The sequence below is a fragment of the Microtus oregoni genome, unplaced genomic scaffold, assembly GCF_018167655.1.
Source record: "Microtus oregoni isolate MIOR12 unplaced genomic scaffold, Mior012 000005F_ref0000423, whole genome shotgun sequence".
NCBI classification, from domain to species: domain Eukaryota; kingdom Metazoa; phylum Chordata; class Mammalia; order Rodentia; family Cricetidae; genus Microtus; species Microtus oregoni.
In genome coordinates, this window is record NW_024543064.1 from 35,371,568 (window position 1) to 35,393,766 (window position 22,199).

The window sequence follows — 22,199 nt, forward strand, 5'->3', positions numbered from 1 at the left end:
TTTGAAATTCTATTACTTTAACTCTTGTTCAATATGGCTTTCTTGTTTCTTTTGCCTTCACCGGCCTAAGTGGTCCTTTAGGCAAGACTTGTCTTGCTAGTCTGTCAGCACTGGAGAAGCAGCCGAGGGTCCTCATTTATATTAAGCAAGTACTCCATCACTAAGCTGTATGACCATCTGATTTTTTTTTATTTGTATGGGTGTTTGCCTGAATGTATATCTGTGCACCATGTGTGCTCATACAAGCCAGATACCCTGGAACTAGAGTTACAGATAATGATTGTGAGCTGCCATGTGGGTGATGAGAACTGAACTCAGGCTCTCTAGAACAGTCAGTGCTCTTAACTACTGAGTCATCTCCCCAGTCCCCCTACCCTTCACTTCTTATTTTGAGATAGTCTCAGTAAGTTACCCTGGTAAGGGTGAATTTATAATTCTGCCTTTGCTTCCTGGGTGGGAGTTAAAAGAGACAAAAGATTTAACTTGTTTGATGACCTGTGTAATTAAGTATCACTGAGATTATTTATTAAACTGAATTAAGTCCATCATTTGTCTGCCTAGCAAAACCAATAAAGGGACAGTTCAAATGTCATTTCATCTGAGAAAGCTGCCCTGTTCTCTCATTTAATCTATCTTCTATCTAATATTTACTGAAAACCAACTATCTGACAATCTTTTCTAGATAGATAAAAACCTTAAAGCATTCTTGCCAATATCTATCAACTAATGAATAAATAATGAAAATATATCATATGCACATACCAGAATATTATTGGAAATTTAATTCAAATCCATGCTGTAACATACATGAGCCTGAAAGACATTAAACTGAAGAATGATAAGACACAGAAGGATAAATCCTATATGATTTTATTTATGAGGCCCTAAAATATTAAAATTTAGAGATAGAAAGTAGAACAATAGTTACAGGGGTTAAAAAGAAGGAGCTGGGCATGGTGGCACACACATTTAGTATGACTACTTGGGAGGCAGAGGCAGGCATATCTCTGTGAGTTCAAGAACAGCCTGTTCTACACAGCAAGTTCTAGTACAGCCATGGGTATATAGAGAGACCTTGTCTACAAACAAACAAACAAGCCAAAGAAAAACAAAGAGAAAGATGGGGAAATTGGATGAATTCTAATGAAACAATTAAGATATAGGGTGTATTTGTTTCTCCTACTCCACAATTATACACTAGGATTATAAACTCCTCAGGGTAAAGTCATGTCTGAAGTCAATATTCCCAATCCTAGAAACAATACCCAATGCAAAGATAATCTTCTAAATTTAATTACTGTTCAAAATAGACTAAGCTATTCAAGGAATTCCTACATCTAGAGAAACTCATGTAAACTAGGAAATATTGAATATTCCTTTAATTTTTGAAAAATTATTTTATTATTATAGCTGGGTATAGTGGTGCATGCCTTTAATTCCAACACTCAGGAGGCAGAGGCAAGCAGATCTCTGTAAGTTCAAGACCAGCCTGGTCTACAAAGCAAGTTCCAGAATGGCCAGAGAGTTAGAGAAATCCTGTCTCAAAAAAACAAAACAAATTTTATTATTATATGTGTACAAGTGTTTTGCTTGTATGTATTTATGTATACCCCAGCATACCAGTACCCACCAAGGTCAGAAGAGGGTGCCAGATCCCCTGGGACTGGAACCTCAGATGGTTGATGTGAGCTGCCCATGGTCTTCTACAGCAGTGCTCCTAACCACCCAGACAACTCTCCAACCTAATTCCTTTTAATGTCAAACCCTAAAGGTGGTCCTAGACTAGGAGGCGCTTGTCTTTCTTTATTCCTGAAGAATACTGAAACTTCAGTTAAGTTATATAACTTTAAAAATTTATCCCATGTATGTATGTATTGTGTCTGTGTGCGTGTATGTGTGTGCGTGTGCGTGTGTGTGTGTTACTGAGTCTGTGGAGGTTAGAAAACAACTTGTAGTTTGAGGAGTCAGTTCTCTCCTCCCATGTATATCCTGGAGATCAAACTCATCAGTGCCTTTACCTGCTGAACTAGCTTGCCAGCCCAGTTACATAACATTTATAGGCTTTACTTTTGTGCATAACACAAATAACTGTTATTTTTAGTTAGGTATGACTAAGAATCTGGGGATAGAATAGCATCTCAGTGAGATTAAACACATTTTCTAGCCCGGTGATGGTGGCACACGCCTTGAATTCCAGCACTTGGAAGGCAAAAGCAAGTGTACCTCCTTGTTTGAGGCCAGCCTGCTCTACAGAGTGAGTTTCAGGGGAAAAAATTCTAGAGCCCTTCATGGTAGCACACGCCTTTAATCCCAGTACTTGGGAGGCAGAGGCAGGCGGATCTCTGAGTTCAAGGCCAGCCTCATCTAAAGTACAGCAAGTTCCAGAACAGCCAGGGCTACACAGAGAAACCCTGTCTTGGGGAGAAAAAGAAAAAAAAGAAAAATTCTAGGGTCCAGTGAGATGGCTCAATAGGCAAAGGCATTGACTGCACAAACCTGGTAGCATGGCCTGCTTTACAGAGAACTGGCTCCACAGAGTTGTCCTCTGCCCCGTGGGTGCTGTGGGATGTATGCCCACACCCGCACCTCACACACAACTCTAATCCTTTAATTCCTGTACAGGAGGTCAAGGCCAGCTTTAGTCTATGTAATGAGTTCCAGTGAAGCTAAAGCCAGAGCTAAACAGTAAGACTTTGCCTCAATAAAGAAATAAGTAAAGCCGGGCGGTGGTGGCGCACGCCTTTAATCCCAGCACTCGGGAGGCAGAGGCAGGCGGATCTCTGTGAGTTCGAGACCAGCCTGGTCTACAAGAGCTAGTTCCAGGACAGGCTCCAAAACCACAGAGAAACCCTGTCTCAAAAAACCAAAAAAAAAAAAAGAAAAAAGAAATAAGTAAATGGCTGGGGATACGGTGGGAGAGGGAGCATGTTTGCCTGGGATATATGAAGCCTTTAATGAATGAGAAAAATCACTAATATTACACAAACAAATAACTAAACTTTATTACAGTTAGATGATTTTAATACTTTATTTTTATTTGAATTATGCATATGTTTATGGAGTTCAGAAGAGGGCATCAGATCTCTGAAGCTGCAGTTATAGGCAGGTAGACCACCTGATGTGGATGCAAAGAACCACCAAAATCAGGTTCTCAAGAGCCATATCTGCTCTTAAATACTAAGCCATCTCTCCAGCCCATAGGATTCAAATGACTAAAAATAAATCTTGAAATATCTAACAAAGTTTCTCTTAACCTGCTTTTGTTTGTTTGTTTGTTTTTTCGAAACAGGTTTTCTCTGTGTAACAGTCCTAGCTATCCTAGAACTCACTTGGTAGACCTCGAACTCCCAGAGATCCACCTGCCTCAGTCTCCCAAGTGATAGGATTAAAGGCGTGTGCCACCACTGCCTGGATCTCTTAACCTGTTTTTAACAAATGTCCCATCTTTCTAAGCATAAAATTTCATATCACTACCATTTATAAAATACTAATATGAAAAAAAAAAGAAAGAAAAAAAAAAGAAAGAAAAAGCCGGGCGGTGGTGGCGCACGCCTTTAATCCCAGCACTCGGGAGGCAGAGGCAGGCGGATCTCTGTGAGTTCGAGACCAGCCTGGTCTACAAGAGCTAGTTCCAGGACAGGCTCCAAAACCACAGAGAAACCTTGTCTCGAAAAAACCAAAAAAAAAAAAAAAAAAAAAAGAAATAAAATACTAATATGTCCCCATGGAAGGCACAGCACAGGCTGAGGGCTGTTTTATTGCCTACATATCCTCATCTGTTAAAATTATGCTGAGTTCTACTCCCTAGAGTCCACATTAGAAAAAATAAAGTTTTCAGAGAGTTAGACTCATTAGTAACCTTGGATTATACTCATGACATTTACTTTATTAATGAAATAAGAGAATGAGATAACATATTTCTTATTCAAAAATATTTAGAAATTTTAGCCTGTTTATTTTATTGCTACATATATTTAAAATATAAAATAGGCATCATTTTATGTTTAAATATTTTATATACAGAAAAGGGATTTTAAAGTTAAAATGTTAGCTAAACTAAAAATTATATATCTAAATTAAATAAAAAATATGGAAAATATATAAATATTTAAGTAAAATACAGAACTCTATACACTCATATTAGGAGGATAGCACCCAAAGGCAGCAAGGCACTTACCTCAAAGTCAATGTATAGTCTCCCTGCATTTTTGTTGAGGCATCACGCACTAAGAAGGTACCATCTGGCATGTCCCGTAATTTGTCATTTACTTCTTCCCTGAAAAACAAAATTAAAGGAAACATTTGAAAAAGGAAAAAAAAATCTGGTTGTCTTCATATATTATTATCAAGATCAGCTGGAAGGTTACAATACCCTCAAGTTCCAGTGGTCACCTAGGTCCTCCCCACGGAAGCAGTTTTTGTTGTTATCTTTGGTATTCTGTAATCTAGGGAAAGACAACTTGATGTTTAACTCCTCCAGATTTCAACTGTCTGTGCAGATCATGTTTAAAATACGCCTTCAGGGCTTTTTAGGCAGGTCTGTACATGAAGAGTTTCAAGAAAAACCCACAGCTGTTTAAGAGGGGCATTATTTTAAGCAACAGTGGCAGCTGTTACTGACATTCACAGCCTATCAACACCATGCCCTCTAATCTGAATTAATGTTAACAAATTCCTTCTGCAGTTCAGGAATTTCAGGAACAGTATTCAGTGGAATGTAGTAGAACCGTCTTTATAGTGTAGATGGCCTTTCTGCTGTGGAATATTCCTTTAACTGTGGAAACGTGTGTTACATTTGTTTACCTGTATTTGTTTAATTATGAGGTGGTTGCATTTGTTTCACCTTGCCTGCCCAAAGCACCTGATTAGTCTAATAAAAAGTTGAGTGGCCAATAGCTAGGCAAAAGAGGGATAGGTGAAGCTGGCAGACAGAGAGAATAAGTAGGAGGAGAAATCTAGGCTAGAGAAGGAGGAGAAGAGAATGAGAAGGCCAGAATCCAAGCAGCCACCAGACAGACAGACGTAAAAGTAGTAAAAGTAGATGTACAGAAAGGAAGAAAGGTAAAAAGCCCAGAGACAAAACAGAGATGAAGAGAAATAGGTTAAATTATAATAAGAGCCAGTGGGACAAGCATAAGATAAGGCTGAGCAGCCGGGCAGTGGTGGCACACTAGTTCCAGAACAGACTCCAAAGCTACAGACAAACCTCGTATCGAAAACAAAACAAAAAAATAAAACCACAAAAAGATAAGGCTGAGCATTCGTAACTACTAAGAGGTCTGCCAGGTGGTGGCGGTGCAAGCCTTTAATCCTAGCACTGGGGAGGCAGAGGTAGGTGGATCTCTTTGAGTTCAAGGCTAGCCTGGTCTACAGAGCAAGTTCCAGGCTCCAAAGCTGGAACTGGACAAACCCTGTTTCGAAAAACCAAAAAAAAAAAATTATAATTACACAGCAACATTAATTTGGGGGCTGGGGAGATGGCTCAGTAGTCAAGGGCACTCGCCACTCTTCCAGAGGACCCAGTTCAATTCCCAGCACCCACATGGCAGCTCACAACTGTCTATTACTCCTAAGATCTGACAGCCTCATAAAGACATACATGCAGACAAAACACCATAGCACATAAAATTAAAAAATAAATTATTTTTTTTTAAGAAAGCAATCTCTGTGACATGATTTGGGAGCTGATTGGTGGCCTAAAAAAGAAAGCCTGTTGTGCCTATAAGTTTTTAAAAACACACTTACTGTGTAATACTAAAAATTGGTCTACTGAATTTTAATATGAAATGTATTAAGTCCTTTTCAAAAGTTAAACACAAGAGTAACAAACTATTTAGCAATTCTACTTCTGGGTAAATATCCAAATTTATCAAAAACGAGAACTTAAGCAGATATTTATTTATAAATAATATTTATAACAGCATCATGTGCAACAGCACAAAAGCTAAAACGAATAACTACTGCCTACCAAATGTCCACAAAATCATCACATTTAGATGATGAACAAACATGGCATTTACAAGTATTGGGATATATTTAGCCTTAAAAGTAAATGAAATGCTGACACATGAATAACTATGAAGATATCTGACATAAATGAACTCGGTCATAAATGTAGACTATTATTTAGTCCCACTGTAAGACTTTAAGACAATCCTGAAGCCATTTTTGACAATTCTGAATCCTCTCAGCCTCTGTGCCATAGTGCTTCCCCTCCTCCCCTGGGAACCAAGGACCTAACAGCTACACTTGCACGTACTCAGTTCCTGAACAATTACCCATATACGTATGCTTTGGTTCGGTCCCCTGGGAAACGGGGTCAAAATGACCTCTTACCTCATCTGATCTGGCAACAGCTCTCCAGTCAATTATTGGTAATAGCCCTTTCAAATAAGCCAATCAGAATAGTCAAAGAACAAACCCCCTTGCTTCTGTGGCCCCTTTAGAAGTAGACTGTACCCGCTATTCGAGGTCCCTCGGCTTCCCGAATGCTGGGAGACCCTGTCATGACAGAATTAATAAAATCCTCATGCTTTTGCATCGGCTGTGGTGTGTGAGATGGTCTCTGGGGGTGACTCCTTCTCGGTGTTTGGACACTAGAGTCCAACACCACTACCTATAATAGTTGAATTCACAAAGACAAAGTAAAAGCCTGGTTAGGAAGAGCTCAGGAAAAGAAGGGTGTTTTTGTTTTAGCAGGCAGAGTTTAAGTTAGAAAGATGTAGGTGTTGAGAAGACAGCCGGTAATCATGTGGGTAACAGAGTGGATGTACCCAATACAATGAAAAGATACACTTAAGTAACAAAGAAATGGGATGGGTACCATTCGACTGGTGGTATAGTAGGGCACTATAGCATCAAACTGGACTGGAGCCTGCTTTGACGTAACAGTCAGAGTTGAAAAAGGAAAAAGGAAATATGCTAGATATTAGGTGTTGTGGTGCAAGCCTGTAAACGGCCACTCAGGAGGTGGGTGGGGAAATAAGTCAAAGTCACAGGGTCTACAGAGCATGCTCCTAGTCAGACTGAACTTACACAGGGAGACTCTGTCTCAAAAAAACCAACAACAAAACCATTAGAGAGACCCATTAAACTTTAATGAGAAAAATATAAATGAAATATTAAATTAATTTAATTATTATTAAAATTAAGAAAAATGCCAGGCAGTGGTGGCACAAGCCTTTAATCCCAGCACTCGGGAGGCAGAGCAGGTGGATCTCTGAGTTCAAGGTCAGCCTGCTCTATAGAGTTAGTTCCAGGACAGGCTCCATAGCTACTGAGAAACGCTGTCTCAAAAAACCAAAAAAAGAAAAAGAAAAAAGAAAAAAATGTATGAGTATACATATATTCCCTCTCTGTATTCAAAACTATCTAAGTTTACATTTTATACAAAAAGCAGATCTGTCTTGGATGTCTATTTCAGAGAATAAGCTATATAAAGAAATTACAAAAAGAAGCTATGAATTTGAAAGTGAGCATGGAAGGATACATGGGAGTCTGGAGGGAGAAAAGGGAAGGAAGAAATGATGTAGTCTCAAAAATGAAAAGAAATAATTTTTAAAAAGCTGCTTCAAACCAGGTGTATTGGTGTCCACCTCTAGTCCCAGCACCTGGGAGGCAGAGACAGGCAGATCTCTGCGTTTCAGAACAGTTTGGTCTACAGAACGAGTTCCAGGACAGCCAGAGCTGCATAGCAGGACCTGTCTCAAAAAAAATGAAAACCAAAAACAAGCAAAAAGTATTGCATCACGCTGGACATTGGTGGCGCACGCCTTTAATCACAGCACTTGGGAGGCAGAGGTAGGCAGAGCTCTGTGAGTTTGAGGCCAGCCTGGTCTATGAAGCCAATTCCAGGTCAGCCAGAACTGTTAAACAGAGAGAACCTGTCTTGAAAAATCAATCAATCAATCAATCAATCAATCAATCAAACAAACAAACAAAAACAAAACTGCATCAAAATCACCTAAAGATGGGTATGGTGGAGCTTTCCCATAACCCTAGCGCTAAGAAGACTGGGGCAAGAGATCAAGTTTGAGATGGTCAATCAGGTCAGCACTGATTACAAAGCCAGACTCTGCCCCAAAGATGCTTGGGCTCCACCTCAACTGATGCCCATGAAAAAATTTTAGACCCCCTGCCTTAGAAACAACAAGGCAAAGGGGCTAAGCCAGGTGGTACAGGCTGAGCAGGACCCCAAATTCAAGGTCTGACTGGGCTACAAAGAGAAGGCAAGGAAGGCCAGGTGCGGTGACACATGGAGGCAGAGGCGGATCTCCTTGACTACCATGGAGTTTGGGCCAACCGGACTGCAGAATGAGAGCCTGCCTGTGTAGCTTTGTAGACCAGACTGGCACAGAGATCCGCCTGCTTCTGCCTTCTGAGTGCTGGAATTAAAGGTATGTGCCACCATCGCCCAGCCTAAAGGCTCTTTTTAGAAAAACGTGTGTGTCATGTGCACGAGTGACATCATGTAATAATAGGTATGAGAAGGTCAAGGGACAACTTGTGGAGTCAGTTTTCTTCTTCCACCATGAGAATCCAGGGAATTGAACTCTCAGGTAATGAGGCTTGGCCACAAGCACCTTTAAACCTCTGAGCCATCTTACCAACCCCTAAATACACTTTTGGAGGGTTCTATACACAATTCTTAAAATGGTAATCTTTAAATGAAAACCAGTAGAGCATTAAAATGTCTAACTACTAACTCTCAGAACCAATGAAAAACACTGCATTCAATTAGGTAGCATCTTAGTTACCTGGAAATGTCTCCCCAGTACCATTCTGCATCTTGAAGAGAAATGAAACTGTCCTTCGTTCCATTTGTAACTGAGGATGTCATTGGCTTCGGTGGCTTTGGTGGAAGAGCTAGAAGAGAAATGTACGTTATTTTGTATATGCCAACTATTCATTTTCGAATTTCCTCACCCAGGAACAGCTCCTTAACCAATATGCAATAAGATTCCAACAACTACCAGTCAACCCAGCTGTCATATTAATGTTAGCCAGGGGACTTCTGAAACACTATCAATAGTCGCTTGAAAAGTGAAGGTTTCTCCTCCTCATAAAATACCTTCTACTCCAGCTGGGCCGTGATGGCGCACTTTAATCCCAGCACTTGGGAGGCAGAGGCAGGCAGATCTCTGTGAGTTCAAGGTCAGCCTGTTCAGCAAGAGGTAGTTCCAGGCCAGCTCCAAAACTACAAAGAAACCCTGTCTCGAAAAACCAAAAAGAAAAGAAAAATGAAAAGAAAAAGAAAATTCCATGAGACACTATTTTGTGGTAATTCTAACTAAAAAGACAGAGCAGGAAATAAGTGAAGATAGGAGGAAGGCATACCTCTGTACTACAGCTAGGGATATAAGACAATGAGCTTCTTAAACAACAGCCTGGCTTCCTCAAAAGCTAAGCAGACACCTGGTGGCTCAACAATTTTACATATTCAAGAAAAATGAAATATATCCACAGAAAAACCTGTATATAATGTTCATATCTGAACAACCTGTAATCACCAAAAGTGGAAATAACAAGTGTTTATATCAGGAGATGCGGCAAGTTGTAATTTATATCTGCATAAGACAATATTATTCAACAGTGAAAGTAATGAAGCAGTGATTACAGAATAGAGCATAGATGGGTTGAAACTTACTAATCGTGATCACATTATTGTTAGGTCCAAAGGGAAGTCCATTTCCCTGAATTCCAAAAGAAAGAAGGGGCCGTGTCTATTCGCATACCAAAGCACATGCTGGCTTCCAGGCTCCCTCAGTATTACAAGTCCTGTCACATGCTTCAAGGTCCATGCTGGCCTCCTAGCCCTGCTCACCTGCTCTCCTACTATAAACTCACTCCAGCTCAGGAGGTTTCCTTTCCCTACTACTCATTCTCCTTATAACCCTGCTATTTCCACCATGTTCCCTCTTCTTTTTTGACCTCCCCATTGTCCATCGCTGTCTCCATCCTCCCCTTCTCTCTGCCCCCCCATACACCTGTTCCTGCTTCTCTCATGGCCAGGTCCAGTTTGCTAGTCATGTTCAATCTACTGTTTTTCTCTCTCTGCTCTGAACTCTTCTAGGTCCCTCTGGCTGTTCTCTCTTATATCTAAAATAAAAACCCTCCACTTAATCATGCCATAAAGTGTCATGTCGTCTGATGCCAAGACACCCAGGAGGCATTAGCAGGTCCTTCCCAAAGGGGCCCTGCCTCTCCTAACTGAACCAAACTGCTAATTTGGCTTTGGGTCATTTGTGTCGGCTGTCTTCTGCCTCCCATCATATTGGACTCCAGACTTTAGAGTCTGCCTCTTCAACCACTTCCTCCCTCCAGCTGCCTAGGACTAAGGTTAAGTGTTGCCTAATCTTTGATAAAGAAGCAAAAAGTATCAAATGGAAAAAAGAAAGTAAATTTAGCAAGTGGTGCTGGCATAACTGGATATCAACATGTAGAAGAATGAAAATAGACCATATCTATCACCATGCACAAAACTCAAGTCCAGATGGATCAAAGACCTCAACATAAAGCCAGTCACACTGAACCTTATAGGAGAGAAAGTGGGAAGTACGCATTGGCACAGGGAACCACTTCCTAAATATAACCCAGCAACACAGACACTGAGAAAAACAATTAATAAATGGGACCTCCTGAAACTGTAAAGCAAAGGACATGGTAAACAAGACAAAATGACAGCCTACAGAATAGGAAAAGAAGCCGGGTGGTGGTGGCGGCGCACGCCTTTAATCCCAGCACTCGGGAGGCAGAGGCAGGCGGATCTCTGTGAGTTCGAGGCCAGCCTGGTCTAGAAGAGCTAGTTCCAGGACAGGAACCAAAAAAGCTACAGAGAAACCCTGTCTCGAAAATAAAAAAAAAAAAAATGGGAAAAAAATCTTCACTAACCCCACATCAGACAGAGGTCTGAGCTCCAAAATATACAAAGAACTCAAGAAAGTAGACACCAAAAGAACACATAATCCAATAAAAAAAATGGAGTACAGACCTAAAGAGAGAACTCTCAACAAAGGAATCTAAAATGGCTGAAAGAACATTTAAGGAAATGTTCAACATCCTTAGTCATGAGAGAAAAGCAAATCAAAACAACTCTGAGATTCCATCTTATACCTGTAAGAATGGCCAAGATCAAAAACACTGATGACAACTTATGCTGGAGAGGATGTGGGGAAAAGGGAACACTTCTGCATTGCTGGTGGGAATGCAAGCTGGTACAGCCCCTTTGGATGTCAGTGTGGTGATTTCTCAGAAAATTACGAAACAACCTTCCTCAAGGCCCAATAATACCACTTTGGGCATATATCCAAAGGATGTTCAATCATGCCATAAGGACATATGCTCAGCTATGTTCATAGCAGCTTTGTTTGTCATAGCCAGAACCTGGAAACAACCTAAATGCCCTCTGATCGAAGAATGGATAAGAAAAATGTGGTACATTTACACAATGGAGTACTACACAGCAGAAAAAAATAACGACAGCTTGAATTTTGCAGAAAAATGGATGGAGCTAGAAAACATTATTTTGAGTGAGGTAACCCAGACACAGAAAGAAAATTATCACATGTACTCACTCATAGGTGTTTTTTTTAACATAAAGCAAAGAAAGCCAGCCTACAAACCACAATCCCAGAGAACTTAGACAACAACGAGGACACTAAGAGAGACTCACATAGATCTAATCTACATAAGAAGTAGAAAGTATAAAAAGACAAGATCTACTGAGTAAATTGGGAGCGTGGGGACAATGGGGGAAGGTTGAAGGGGGAGGGGAGAGGCAGGGAGAGGAGCAGAGAAAAATGTAGAGCTCAATAAATATCAATAAAAAACAATCAAAAAATTATATTTCTCTACAGAGCTAGTTCCAGGACAGGCTCCAAAGCCACAGAGAAACCCTGTCTCGAAAATAAAAAAAAAAAATTATATTTCATAGTTTGGATCTTCAACTTAGAAATAATTAATTTGAACTAATATGATTGTTTAATAATAAAGAATGAAAAGCAGAACAGTTGTAAAATGTCTGTAGTATTTGAATGAAACTGGCCTCCATAGGTTCATATACTTGAATTCTTGGCCCTCCAGTTGGCAGAACTACGTGGGAAGAATAAAGAGTGTGGCCTTGTTGGAAGAGGTGTGACACTGGGGTAGGTGTTGAAGTTTTAAAAGCTAAACTGTTCCCTTGTGCTCTTGCTCTATGTCCTGTTTGTAGATGGGACACAAGCTCTCAGCTAGTGCTCCAGTGTCATGCCTGCTGCCTGCCTATTGCCATGTCCCCACCATGAAAAACACGGACCTACCTTCTGAAACCGTAAGCCCAAATAAACTCTTTCTTCTATAAGTTGCCTTGGACATAATGTTTTCACACCAACAGAAAAGTAACTAAGGCAATGTATTAATAATTTCAAAGAGCTTTATGCATAATATTAAAATCATGCATGAGTAAGGGTTTTCACAGTTTTGGTTTTCACAAAGCGAACTAATGAATTTTTCTTAAATATTGTGTTTGCATGTGTGCCTTAGTGTATATGTGTACCACATGGGTGGTGAAGAAGCCTGTACAGGTTAGAAGAAATGCTGGATCCCTGGAACTGGAGTTAGAGATGGTGTGGGCCACATGCTACTGCTGGAAACTGAACCAAATCCTCTGCAAAAGCAACAAGTGTCTTCAACTGTTAAGTCAGCTCTCCAGCCCCCCAAAACACTCAATTTTAATACAACGTTATGAAAAGTTCCTCAATATGATTTTAGAGTCCATATTTCAACTAACCTTTAGGAAAACTATAATTTGGAAAGTTTTGTGTGGTATCAAGGAGAAATTTAATTAAATTAACCATTAAAATATAGTACTTTTTGCAACTAGTTAGCTATCTGTATGAAGCTGGATGTTCTTCAAAGATTTCAATAAAAGCCATGCATATAGGCACACACTACCCAGGACACTGAACTGAAGCAATAGGCTCATGAATTTGAGGCCATACAAGTATACATGAGACTTCTCAAACAATTGGGGGGCTGGAGTAATGGCTCAGTGGTTAAGAACACTGGCTGCTTTTCCAGAGGACCTGGTTTTGATTCCCAGCCCACACAGTAACTCACAACTCTCAGTTACTTCAGTTCCAGGGAATCCAATCTCCTCGTCTAGCCTCCTGGGCACAGGCACACAACGTGGTACTTCCCAGCACTTGGATCTCTGTAAGTTCAAGGCCAGCCTGGTCTACAGAGCGAGTTCCAGGACAGGTTCCAAAGCTACAGAGAAACCCTGTCTCAAAAAAAGAGAAAAGAATGAAAACAAAACAACACAATAAAACAGGCTGAAAGAAGTACAGGGCAGAAAAGATGGCCTCGTATCTTTTCTAAAGGAGATTGCAATGTCCCTTGATACTTCCCTTCCTTAGTTTCTCAAATTTGGTTTTTAAAGGACAGGAACCAAAAAAAAAAAAGCTACAGAGAAACCCTATCTCGAAAAAAAAAAAAAATGAAAAAAAATTTTCTTAGCTAGGCCTGGTGATGCAGGCCTGTAGTCCAGCATTTAACAGGCTTTAGCAAGAAAATTCAGAATTCCAGGCCTGGGCTAGATAGTAAGAGCCTGTTTAAAAAACAAAGCATATTTACCCTTCAAATAGTAAACCCTTTCACCCACAAAAGTCCTTGATAAGAAAAACCCTCAGCTTAAGAAAATGTTAAAATTAAGAAGAAAAAAAAAGAAAGAAAATTTTCTATTCACTTCTCAGAACTAGAATACTAAGGCTACTTAAACATAAAGAAACTAAAGGATTATCCAGTATAAATTTCATCAAAAGCAAATGAATTATCAATAAAAGACACACCGAAAACCAGAAATGTTTTTGTCAAATGATAAATTCCAGTAGAAAGTTTTAGTCATGGTATTACGACTGATCATGTAGTAGAACCATATTCTGAATTTCTGAAAACATTACATCAACTTTACTAATCACTGTTAAGAAACAAACAAACAAAAAACCTCATACATATATTTGTAAATAACATGGTAATATTGCCTAATCTAAAAAGCAAGTTCTAGCCAAGAGGTGGTAGTGCACGCTTTTAATTCCAGCATGCAGGAGGCAGAGGCAGGCAGATCTCTGTGAGTACAAGGTCAGCCTGTTCTACAAGAGCTAGTTCCAGGACAGGTTTAAAAACTACAGAAAACTCTGTCTCAAAAAACCAAAAAAATAAATAAATAAAACATAATAAGATATAATAATAGTAAAAATAAGCAAGTTCTAGGACAATCTGGACTGTTACAAAGAGAAACTGTCTCAAAAAAAGAAAAAAGAAAAAAAATTAGGTATTATAAAAGGTTCAAAATGTAAAAGTAATAAAATAAAATAAGCTTTTAAAATATATTCCCTAAACGAAAACAATTTTATTTTAAAGGGAGAAAAAAAACTCCAACAAATTAGAAGAAAAAAAAACTGCTTAATCAAGTTACTCAGGGAGAAAGGGAAGCTATAGCAAAATAAAATATGTTATTTTAATTAAATTTTCAACTCTTTGAAAGCTGAAAAACAAAACTGTAGAAACAGAAGAAACAAAAAAATATTCATCTTTCTAAGAGAAAAAAAGACAGCTTTAATCAACTTGTTTTACAAAGACAATGATTAAACACAATCTTCCTCAGCATCAGTGAGCTGCCACATCCAATCCAGACTTCACTGAACACATGTCATGCAGCATGACTTACAGAACAATGTTGTTCATGCATGGACAAATGGAACTCCCCCTGGCGGAAAGATTTCTGCTCCTTCATAACACTAACCTGTCTTATGCCCCAAACAGTCTGCTTTGTGAACTAAATCCCAATCCCTCATCAGATGTTGCTGGCAACACTAATCTCAGAGTGAAGATATTAAAAGCCAATCACTACACAGAATGTGTACTGTAGGTTAGTGACTTCAAGGCAGAAATCTGTGGTTTCTGGCAGGCAGTTTGGTTGAGCTTCTGGCTCAACAAAACTAAAGTATCATTTTATCTGTTTTTAAAAAATTACTTATTCTTATTTTATGTGCATTGATGTTTTGCACCTGTATGTATGTCTGTGTGAGGGTGTCAGATCTTGGAGTTACAGACAGTTGTAAACTCCCATATGCGAGCTGGGAATTGAACCTAGGTCCTCTGGAAGAGCAGTCAATGCTCATAACTGTTAAGCCATCATTTTACCTTTGAAGACATTTGTTTTCTTTTTTTGTTTGTTTGTTTTTCGAGACAGGGTTTCTCTGTGGCTTTGGAACCTGTCTTGGAACTAGCTCTGTAGACCAGGCTGGCCTCAAACTCACAGAGATCCACCTGCCTCTGCCTCCCCGAGTGCTGGGAATGAAAGGCAACATTTATTTTCTTTAAATTGCATTTTTTTCTTTCTTTTCTTTTGAGACAGGGTCTTTCAACATCCTAGACTGTCCTTGAACACAGATAGCCAAGGAGAATCTTTATTTACATGTTTGTTTGTTTTTTTTTGAGACACGGTCTCATTTTGTGGTCACAGCTGGCCTAGAACTCACTATGCAGACAGCTGGCCTCGCACTCAAGAGATCCAACTGCCTCTGCCTCCAAGTGCTGAAACTAAAGAATGGATGTCATCAACACATCTTATTTTTTCTTTTAATATATGTCTTTTTAAAAGACTACTTCATGGTGCTGAAGAGATGATTTGGTGATTAAAAGTGCCCTGAGCCAGTTGTGATGGTGTGCACCTTTAATCCTCACACTAAGGAAATAGAGGCAGGCCAATCTCTGTTAGTTCGAGACCAGCCTGCTCAACAGATGAGTTCAGGGACAGCCAGGGCTTAAGATAAATGAATGAATGAATGAATGAATGAATGTGCTTATTTTTCTTACAGAGAATCAAAACTTAGTTCCCAGCACCTACATGGTAGCTCATGGCTACTGCCTGTAACAACTCCAGTTCCAGGGGGATACTATACCCTCTTCTGGTTTCCACAGGCTCCTGAATACAAGGCGCGTATAACTTATAAAGGCTCACTCTTACACAGAAATAAAAAATAAATAAAATATTTTAAAACATTTTAAAGACTATCTCATACTTTAAAATTGGAGAAAAAAACCCAGCACCTACAGGGTAAGGCAGGAGAATCGTGAATTTGAAGCCAGCCTGAGCTATATTGAGAACATGTCTCAAAAAATAAAGAAAAATAGTTGTTTACAAAACCAGAGCTAGGGGACTGGTAGATTCTGCCTAGCACTTAAGAGGTGAAAGCAACTGGATCTGAAAGTCAAGGTCACCTTGAACTACGTGAGGGAAAAAAATCATATAAACAAAAAAATGGCAACCAGGATTAAGGGGTGGGAGAAAAGATGGGTAAGGGGGCTCAGCATGGTGGTAGTTAATCCCAGCACTCGGGAGACAGAGGCAGGCCTAGCTCTGTGAGTTCAAGGCCAGGCTGGTCTACAAGTGTTAGTTCCAGGACAGGCCCCAAAACTACAGAGAAACCCTGTCTCCCCGCCCCCACCAAAAAAAAGAGATGGGTAAAGGGTATAATGTTTCAGAAGTTAGCTTTCTTAGCCCATTCGATTCTTTTTATCTTAACAGATAAGTTCTAATAAGGTGTATCAAATATCCATTGAAGGTATAATCCACTCAACGGAGACTTATCTAAAAACTGGGTAGATTAACAATGGTGACTTCTTTTTCCTATTTATTTATCTGTGTGTACTGTCCTGGCACAAAGGTCAGAGAATAGCCCACAGGAATTGGCTCTCTCCCTCCACCATGTTCAAATTATATTATCAGGCTCGGTGGCAAACGCCTTCACCCTCTGAACCATCTCACCATCCATGGTGACTACTTCTTAAAGAAAACTTATGGAGATGGTAATCATAGGCACCTCAAAACATAAATCCACAAACAGCAATCCCTACTTTAATTATTAGCAGAGTACATCATTCTTATCAAATCCTATGAATTAATGTAAAATGTTTTATATTCAAGTGTCCCTTCCAAATATAAAAGTACCAAGGACAAGCTGTATTTGGTGGTACACACCTTAAACCCCAGCACTCAAGAGGCTGGGGCAGATGAATTTCTTGAGTTTGAGGCCAATCTGGTCTACAAAGTGAGACTCTGCCTGTGGTATATGTGTTCAAATGTATGCAAGAATATATGAGGAGCCATGCATATATGTGGATGAAGACTAACATCAAAGTTTTCTCCAAAAATTTCCAATTTCTTTTCTTTTGGGGTTTTTTTGAGACAGGGTTTCTTTGTGTAGCCCTGTCTGTCCTGGAACTTTCTCTGTACACCAAGCTGGCCTTGAACTCACAGAGATCTGCTTGTGTCTGCCTCCTGAGTACTAGGATTAAAGGCATGCACCACCACTGCCCGGCTCTACTTTATTTTTTCTGTTTTTTTTTTCATTTTTTGATTTTTGTTCTTATTTATTGGTGTTTAGGCTCCATGTAGGTCCTTCCAGTATGTGCATGTGGTGCCTGTAGAGTCCAGAAGAAAGCATCAGATCTCCAGGAACTGTAGTTACAGACAGTTGCTAGTGTCCACACAGGTGCTGGAAATCCAACGCCAGGGTCCTCTAGAACAGTCAGTAAGGACTTTTAACGCTGAAGCCATCTCTTCAGCGTCTCCAACTTATTGAGGCAGGGGCTTTCAAATGGACCCAGAGATCTCTGATAATGACACAGACACCTTGGTCCAGGAATCCCATCTCTGCCTTCCAAGGGCTATAGAATTACAGGTGGAGCAAGACGCCTGCCCTAAACCTCTTGTTGCATGCAAGAGTTTTGCCCACTGAGTCATGTCTTCAGTCCTTACACTTCATTTTCATCACCAATAAAGTATTACTAATAATTCCTATGAAATGACTGCTTATATGCACATAAGTATGTCCAATACTCTGATCTGAAGAATCTCTCAAATATTACAATTGGTCATTACTAACATTTTATACAATAATTAATACCTTTACTTTCCTATTGCATAAAAACACTTCTATAAACTTTCAAATAAAATGCTAATGGCCAAAATGAATGTAAAACCTCCTTAAATGTCCCTCAATGCTCAACACTGCCTTGCCAGCATCTAGCCAGCTCCTTGCTCTTTTATCACATCCCTGCAGGAAATCCCAGAAGCCTGTTCTACTATTACTATGCCATAACTTCTGAATTCTGAAGGAAATCATAACAGCTTGAAAATTCATGCCACTACCAATTTACAGTTTCTAATGGTAACTGAGATTACCATTCTGTAATCATTTATCCATATGCCTCTAAGCAGTGACCTTTTCCACCCCATAGAGTGATCAAGGGTCATTCTAATCTAAAGCTTACCACTTCTTATCCATGGGGGATACGTCCCAAGATTTTAAGTGGATGCCTAAAATCATAGATAACACCTGACTCTAATAGACACTATTTTTCCTATGACAAAGTTTAACTTATACAGAAAATATAAGAGATTAAGAAAATACAAAAAAATACAATATACTGTAATAAAGGTTATATGAATGTGGTCCCTCTTGAAATATCTTAGTATACTGTGAGATGATGTACAATGCCTAAATGATAGGTAAAGTGGCGTAAGTGAGGAGGCACTGATTGCGCTTACAGCATTAGGCTACTATATAAGGGTTAACTGAGCACAAGTCCTAAGATATCCCAGCCGTTGATCTAATAATCAAAATGGTTACTAAATGACTAACAAGGCCTGTGCTTGACAAAGGAGAGGATTCACGCCCCATGCATGACAGAACAGGACATCATGAGCTTTCATCACACTACTCAGGACAACACACAATTAAAGTTTATTAACTGTTTCTAGAATCTTTCATTTAATACTATCAGACTGCAGTTGACCACAAGCACCTGAAACCATGAAAACCAAAGCACAGATAAGTGAGAACTATGTTCTATTTTTCCTCTCACACAGTCCTTTAGCAGAAGAAATGATTCTGATGTCACCTGCTTTGTCATCCACCCTGCACTCTTCTGGAAGCACAGCTCAGCCTTCTAAATGTTAGGCAAAGGATTCTCTCTCTCTTCCTTCCCCAAGCTAATAATCCCTTCACATCTTCAAATCCAGCACCTCCTGTCCATAGTCACAAAGTCCCATTGCTTTCCATTTTTATCTCTATAAAGCCTATCAAAATATGAAACAAGTTCAACTTTAATTTTTTTAAAATCTGTTTCTCAGGACAGGAAATGTCCTTGCCTAGAATGCATAAAGCCCTGACATCAGCACACCAGCATCACATAAACCAAGCATGGTAGTTCATGCTTGTAATCCCAAACATCAGGAGTTGGAGGCTGGAGAACCCTAAATTCAGCGTCATCATGGCTACACAGCAAGTACAAAGCTAGCCTGAGCTACAGGAACCCTGCTCAGAAAAAAAAAATCCACGAAAAAAACCCATTCTTCAGCTCCATTCTCTCTCTGGTTATCTTTAATGTTTACATCATAAAAGTTTTCTAGGCTGGAGAGATGGTACAGTGGTTAAGAGTGCTGACTGCTCTTCCAGAGGTCCTGAGTTCAATTCCCAGCAACCACTTGGTGGCTCACAACCATCTATAGTGGGATCTGATGCTCTCTTCTGGCATAAAGTCATACATGCAGATAGAGCACTCATACACATGAAATAAATCTTAAAAAGAAAAAGAAATTCCTTTCTAAAAAAAAAAGTTTTCTAAAGGTGATCTGAATTTCCTGTCCATCTGCTCACCTCATATTCACTCCAGTCTGTTACTCTGACTTCTGCTCCGCTCACTAAGCATGTCTTATTAAAGTCCACCTTACAGAGAAGTACAGTAGGATCTACCTTTCTTTCACATAATCATCTTGGGTTTTATACTGGTAAGGATCTTTTTCTGTTTGAAAATGCATCCACGGGTTTTCCCTGGTTATTTTCTTAACTTCTCTGCTTATTCTGAGTCTCAAAACAAACCACCCTGGCTTAGCAGACTCTTTTAAAAGTTACCTAATACATACAAGATAACATCTAATCTCAACACAGCATACATAGCCCTACATAGTCTTGTCTCTGGCTACTCCTCCAGGCTCATTTTTCCAGTACTCTTCCACAGGCACTTTTCACCCTAAATATACCAAAATACCCATAGCTCATCCAAACATACAACTCTCTCATGGCTCCTATACTTCACACAACACCCAACCTTACCCCTTCTTTTTTCTTTTTTTTTTTAAATATTTATTTATTTATTATGTATACAATAGTCTGTCTGTATGCCTGAAGGCCAGAAGAGGGCGCCAGACCTCTTTACAGATGGTTATGAGCCACCATATGGTTGCTGGGAATTGAACTCAGGACCTTTGGAAGAGCAGGCAATGCTCTTAACCACTGAGCCATCTCTCCAGCCCACCCCTTCTTTTTTCAATCTCACTCTCTTTTCCAACTATTTTTTGTTTGTTTGTTTATTTGTTTGAAGATGGGGCTTCTCTATGTAGTCCTGGCACTTGCTCTATAGACCAGACTTGCCTCCAACTCAGAGATCTGCCAGCCTTTAGTCTGAACTTTAATCCCAAATGCTGGGATTAAAGGTGTGTACTACCACGTCCAGCTTGGGTTCGTGGAATTTTATTCTCAAATTGAGAGTAGTAGAATAAACTATCCTCAAAAAATGTCCACATGCTATCCCCGGAAGCCTCTGAATATGTTTCATCACTTGGTTAAAAGGGCTCTGCAGACGTGATTAAAATGAAGGTTTCTATGATTTTTTCCCTCACATGCCCCTAACTTCAGTACTCAGGAGGCTGGGAAGGAAGACCACAAGTCTGCAACCAGTCTTGACTTTATAGTAAGAAACCATCTCAAAAAAAAAAAAAAATAAAGTAAAATTATTTAAAACATGAGACTATTTTAGATGCATGTGGATCAAAAAAATGACAAGAACTTTTTATACACTGCAAGGAAGAAGAATGGCTTGGTGGCACACACCTTTAGTCCCAGAACTCAGGAGGTGGAAGCAGGTAGATCTCTGTTAGTTTGAGGCCAGCCTGATAAACATAGGGAGTTTCAGGATAACCAAGGCTAGAGTGAGCCCCTGTCCAAGAAAAAAAGTAAAAATGAACTAATATATAACAAAATACCTTATACTAACAAAAAGAAACTACCATTACATGAAAACAATATAATCGATACTGCTTTTATACTGAATAGAAAGAATAAAATATATTCTGCAAAATTCCATGTATAAGAAACACAAAAGCAGACAGAAATAATACATATCATTTAGAGATATAAGTATAAAGAAAAACAAGGAGTAATTACTATAAAAAGCCAAGTTAGTAATTACCTCTGCCAGGATGAACGATATAATTGGAAATAGGAGTGCCTGAGACTTCTGAGACACTGGCTATCTTCAACATCTTTATGAAGGTAGTGGTTACATGGTTGTTCACTTACATCAATAAATTGCACATTCATTTTTAGATATGTCCATATATATTTTACAATAAGGTTAAACTCTATCAGTGAGGTCTTCTCTGACTACGCAAAATAAAACAGCAATTCCTTCTCAGCCCTCCATCTCCCTTAGCCAGTAACTACATTTTCTATATTACTTATCTCTACTTGTCAAACTATATTTACTTCGTATTTGCATACTGTTTTATCTCCTCCCATAAACAACACAAAGGTTGTTTGTTACCTTGCTACATCCCACTGAGTGAGTACATAACCTAAAATGTAACTTTATATTGTTCTCTGTGTTCATACAATCCTATTTAAAGATGTAAAATACTTTGTATTTTATTTGTTTTACAAAAATGGAATCTTTCTTTCCAGTCTGCCTTCTGTGATAGAATCATCACCAAGATGCAGATTTCTGTAAAAATCCCTTTTAGGAAATACCACCACCCTCAAGGCTGAACCCTCAAAACACACTACAGACACACACATACACACAAATAAATAAATACATAAAATGTAATTTTAAATGTAAAGAAGGGCTAGAGAGATGGCTCAGAGGTTAAGAGCACTAGCTGCTCTTTCAGAGATCCTCAGTTCAATTCTCACCAACCACATGGTGGTTCACAACCATCTAAAATGAGATCTGGTGCCCTCTTCTGGTGTGTAGGTCATGCATGCAGACAGAACACTGTATACATAATAAATTTTTTAAAAATGTAAAGGAGACCCAAGCAGTGGTGGTGCATGGCTACAATCCCAGCACTCGGGAGACAGAGGCAGGGAGATCTC

General features: G+C 39.4%; 1 protein-coding gene across 2 annotated transcripts in view; it reads right to left on the minus strand.

The window, feature by feature from the left end:
* The window catches only part of LOC121448002 (phosphatidylinositol 3-kinase regulatory subunit gamma), a 74,513-nt gene that overhangs the window by 36,898 nt on the left and 15,416 nt on the right, over positions 1-22,199 (minus strand). Inside the window, exons 3-4 of one of the 2 annotated variants that reach the window (XM_041651530.1) lie at positions 8,757-8,865; positions 4,178-4,276 (exon numbers count right to left, since the gene is read on the minus strand). In XM_041651530.1, the coding sequence (XP_041507464.1) occupies positions 4,178-4,276; positions 8,757-8,865 (208 nt within the window). Of the gene's footprint in view, positions 1-762; positions 829-4,177; positions 4,277-8,756; positions 8,866-22,199 lie in introns of those variants that run through there. The other variant, XM_041651531.1, reaches the window with a different exon arrangement.